General features: G+C 59.5%; 2 protein-coding genes across 2 annotated transcripts in view; both read right to left on the bottom strand.

Annotated features, from left to right (window-relative positions):
- The window catches only part of LOC102252393 (lateral signaling target protein 2 homolog), a 36,434-nt gene extending 33,627 nt beyond the window's left edge, over nucleotides 1-2,807 (bottom strand). Inside the window, exons 1-3 of the mRNA XM_014533457.1 lie at nucleotides 2,786-2,807; nucleotides 2,600-2,622; nucleotides 901-904 (exon numbers count right to left, since the gene is read on the bottom strand). Coding sequence (XP_014388943.1) covers nucleotides 901-904; nucleotides 2,600-2,622; nucleotides 2,786-2,807 — 49 coding nt within the window. The remainder of the gene's footprint in view (nucleotides 1-900; nucleotides 905-2,599; nucleotides 2,623-2,785) is intronic.
- Nucleotides 2,425-4,243, bottom strand: part of ZFYVE28 (zinc finger, FYVE domain containing 28) — a 21,939-nt gene continuing 20,120 nt past the window's right edge. Inside the window, exons 6-7 of the mRNA XM_014533456.1 lie at nucleotides 3,446-3,535; nucleotides 2,425-3,043 (exon numbers count right to left, since the gene is read on the bottom strand). Coding sequence (XP_014388942.1) covers nucleotides 2,863-3,043; nucleotides 3,446-3,535 — 271 coding nt within the window. The 3' untranslated portion in view covers nucleotides 2,425-2,862. The remainder of the gene's footprint in view (nucleotides 3,044-3,445; nucleotides 3,536-4,243) is intronic.

Below are 4,243 nucleotides of genomic sequence, written 5' to 3'. Positions count from 1 at the left end.
AAAGAGGGCCCCCCGCCCCCGGGGGGGGGGGGGGGGCTTCCTTCTTTTCTTTTTTTAAATATATATCTACTTTTTAAACATATTTTTATTGATCTCAGAGAGGAAGGGAGAGGGAGAGAGAGAGAAACATCAGTGATGAGAGAGAATCACTGATCGGCTACCTCCTGCATGCCCCCACGCTGGGGATCCAGCCCGCAACGGGCATGTGCCCTGACTGGGAATCGAACTGTGACCTCCTGGTTCCTAGGTCAGAGCTCAACCCCTGAGCCACGCCGGCCGCCAGCCGGGCAGTTTCCTTCTTAACAACCAGGTTCTGGAACCTGTGGCGGAAACAAGAGAGCCTGGTCCTCGGGGATGTGGTCATCACAGCAATGAAAACATCTGGGAGTGAAGAGCCATGTGCTGGCTCCCGCACAGCCTTCCTCCTCCTGCTCCACAGCCGTGTCTGAGCCGTGTGTGCTGGGCACGGGGCACGCGCAGCGAGACAGGCACGGTCCCTGCCCTGGGGGGCTGTGTTGGAAGACGCAGAAAATAAGTATTTATAGCCGAACCGGTTTGGCTCAGTGGATAGAGCGTCGGCCTGTGGACTGAAGGGTCCCAGGTTTGATTCCGGTCAAGGGCATGTACCTTGGTTGCGGGCACATCCCCACTGGGGGGTGTGCAGGAGGCAGCTGATCGATCTCTCTCATCGATGTTTCTAACTCTCTATCCCTCTCCCTTCTTCTCTGTAAAAGATCAATAAAATATATTTTTTTAAAAAATAAGTATTTATATGAGTGATGACTGAACTATGACAGTGACAACTGCAACAAAGGAAAACGGCGGGCACCTGGCCTAGTCTGGGAGACTTCCTGGAGGAAGGGGCATTGAACCAGAGACCAGGAGGCGGAGTGACTCCCATGGGGTGAGCAGCTGCTCTGTGCAGGGAGAAGCGCGGGCCAGCCTGGGGTCCGAGTCCCTCGTTGAGCACCCCAGGGCCATCACGGAGGAGCACTCGGAAAAGAGCGCCTCTCAGTCGGCCAGCGCTGCTCAGTAGTTAGCGTCGAACCAGGAGCCGAGTGGTCCCCAGTTCAATTCCCAGTCAGAGCACGTGCCTGGCTGTGGGCTCGATCCCCAGTGGGGTGTGCAGGAGGCAGCCGATGCGCCGATCTCTCTCATCATTGATGTTTTTTTCTTTCTTCTTCTTTTTTTTAATCCTCACCCAAGGATATTTCTCCATTGATTTTTAGAGAGAGTGGAAGAGGGAGGGAAAGACAGAGAGAAGCATCGACGTGAGAGAAACACATCGATTGGTTGCCTCCTGCACGTGCCCAGACCAGGGCCCGGGCTGGGGAGACGCCTGCAGCTGAGGTTCATGCCCTTGACCGTAATTCCAGAATCGAACCCGGGACCCTTCGGTCCGCAGGTCGATGCTCTATGCACTGAGCCAAACCGGCCAAGGCTCATCATTGACGTTTTTCTCTCTCTCCCTCTCTCTTCCTCTCTCTCTAAAATCAATAAAAACATATTTTTTTAAAAAGAGTGCCTCTCGGAACCACACATCTTGTGCTCTAACAGCGTGAACCCGTTTCACAGCCTGTCCTGCGAGCCAGGCCCCGACAGGGCCCTGAAACGGCACAATGGGCGAGCGGGACCCCGCAGGGCAGTGACGCTGCCGGTCTCCAGACACAAAGGCCGAAACAGAGAACTTGTCCCGTGGGAAGGACGGGCACAGAGCTACAAAGGGCTCCTGACGCCATAAACCAGCAGCGGAGACCACGGCCAAGGCTCCAGGGCCCCCGCGGGAGCAGGAGAGGACCAGTAACTGCCCCCCAGTCCTGCAGAGCGGAAGGCTGGGGGGCCGCTGACGCCAGCACCACCCCCCACCCCATCCTCCTGCCCTCCACACCTTATTTTCCGCAGCAACGTGTGGAAGGGCCGGAACAGCTCAGACATGTCTTCTGCCTTTCGGTCCAAGTTTAGGGGTCCGTCCGCGTAGACCACAAGGCCACTGCATTCAAGACACAAAAGCCAGCCTGGCTTCAGGCCCCGCGGCTGCTGGGTGCCCAGACGCACCGGGGCCTCCAGGCCACCCCACACCCAACGCGGCACATGCTTCGCCTCAAGACCCAATCCTTTTTATTAAAAAAATAAGGTCTGGTGCACAAAATTTGTGCACAGGTAGGGTCCCTAGGCCTGGCCTGTGATTAGGGCCAATCAGGTTCCCTGCCTCCTCCTTCCCTCGCTCCCTCAGCACCCCGCCACTGCAGCTGGTTGCCCGCCATACTCCACGCTGCCCCCTGGTGGTCAGCACACATCATAGCGAGTGATCAAACACCCGGTCTAACTTCCTAGGGGACAATTTGCATATTAGCCTTTTATTATATAGGATATTTTTTATTGATATCAGAGAGGAAGAAAAGGAGAGTGATAGAGAAAGCAGCGGTGGCCCACAGATGACCTCACTGCAGGGCCCTCCCGCTCTCCCGCTGAGCTGTGTCAGGCACGGCGGTGGGTGGGGTGGGGTGGGGTGGACCCCTGCATCTCCCTCCCCCCACAGCCCACACCAAGTCCCAGGGGTCACCACCCTGCAGACAGCCCTGACCCTGAACAGCCGCAGCTCCTCCTGCTGCAGTTTTCCAGCTGGAAATATCGGAAAAGCCCGCAGAGCAGGCACCCCCCCGCCACAGAGCTGAGGCCGTGGCCCCACACCTAGCCCATGACTTCACACCTAGACCATGACCCCATGCTGAGGCTATGGCCTCATGCCTAGCCCATGACTTCACACCTAGGCCGTGACCCCAACCGTGACCCCATGCTGAAGCCATGACCCCATCCCAAGGCTGTGGCCTCACGCCTACAGCACCCGCGTGGTCCGCAAGGTCACCTCAGCTCGAACTCCGCAAACAGGACGTCGAAGTGCCTCAGCGCCTCCCGCATCTTCTCCGTGTAGGTGTTGAGGTCCCGCAGCGCCTGGTCGCGGAGGGCGCCCCGCACGTCCTCCAGGCTGCGGGTCAGCTCCTTGGCCAGCGGGCGCATGGCCATGCTCTCCAGCTCCCGGTTCCTGGTTCATAGGTCAATGCTCTACCACTGAGCCACGCCGGCCAGGTGAGTCCAAATCTTAAATAAGTTTAGAGAAAAGCAATGAGAACTGTCACTCCAACTGTGTCCTGTTCTGACAATGGTCACTCGAGGGACCATCAGATAACCACCACCTGGGCGGCCTGTCGCCGCGGCGACCACATCCGTCAGCACAAGACTGTCCCTGAGCCCCAGGCCTGGGAAACGGACACCCCTAGAGTTTGTGACAACGAGACCCAAAGCCATCTACCCCCAGAGCCAAGCAGAAGCGGGAGCAGCCGCCTTCGGGGGTGTGAGCACCATTTATCAGCACCCGGCGGAGCCGCCGGACTGGACGGCCCTGCCCGGTTCCTGCCGAAGGACCGTCCGGGGGAGGGACACTCACCACACGATGGCCAGCCGGGGGATGGTGAACATGAGGGCGGGCTCGTAGTCGTCAATCATGTCCTGGGTCAGGTACCCGCAGTCCAGGGCCCTGGCCGGGGGGCACAGTGAGGAGGGCAGGGCCTGGGTCAGACCCGCGTCCACGCCGGGCGGACAGTCGGAAGGTGACGCGTGCGCCCTGAGCCCTCGCAGGTGTGGGCAGGGCGGCCTGTGCTGACTCCCCTCCCCCCGCTGATCCCAGCGACACAAGTCAGAGCCTCTCTCCCGCGGGTGAGTGAAATGCCTCGACAGGTCAACACCGAATACTCCGTCTTAAAAAAGCCACGGCTTAGGAGGCCACAGCAGGCGATTTCACAACTAGCCCAGAAGCAGGGCCCTAGTCACACACAGAGACCACTCCAGGCTCCATCGTCCCCAGTCCGTTCAGAGTCTGACTTCACATCCCCCCAAACCCGTTGGGGACCTGACACCCAGCCAGGGCCCCACCCTGACATGGGGTGGGGAGGGGGAGGAGAAGGGAGGGAAGGAGGGGGAGGAGAGGGGAGGAGATGGGTGGGGCATGGAGGTGTGCAGATGAACAGGTGGAAGGGGGAGGGGAGGACTGGAGGAAGAGGAGGTCAGCTCCTGGAGGCTGAGCCTGTGCAGCTTGCCCTGTGGGTGAATTTTCTGTCACATGAACTTCAGCTGCAGGGTCTGCCCTCTGGGCCCAGAGGAAAGATGGGGGGGGTGAGGGGGGGCTGAGGAACGAGGCTGCAGCCCTGAGGAGCGGCCTCTCGGGACTGCCCACCCCCGGGCACAA

Source organism: Myotis brandtii, unplaced genomic scaffold, assembly GCF_000412655.1.
Source record: "Myotis brandtii unplaced genomic scaffold, ASM41265v1 scaffold986, whole genome shotgun sequence".
In the NCBI taxonomy this organism is placed as follows: Eukaryota; Metazoa; Chordata; class Mammalia; order Chiroptera; family Vespertilionidae; genus Myotis; species Myotis brandtii.
Note: the sequence above shows the minus strand (reverse complement) of the source record. Positions and strands in the feature narration are given on the sequence as shown.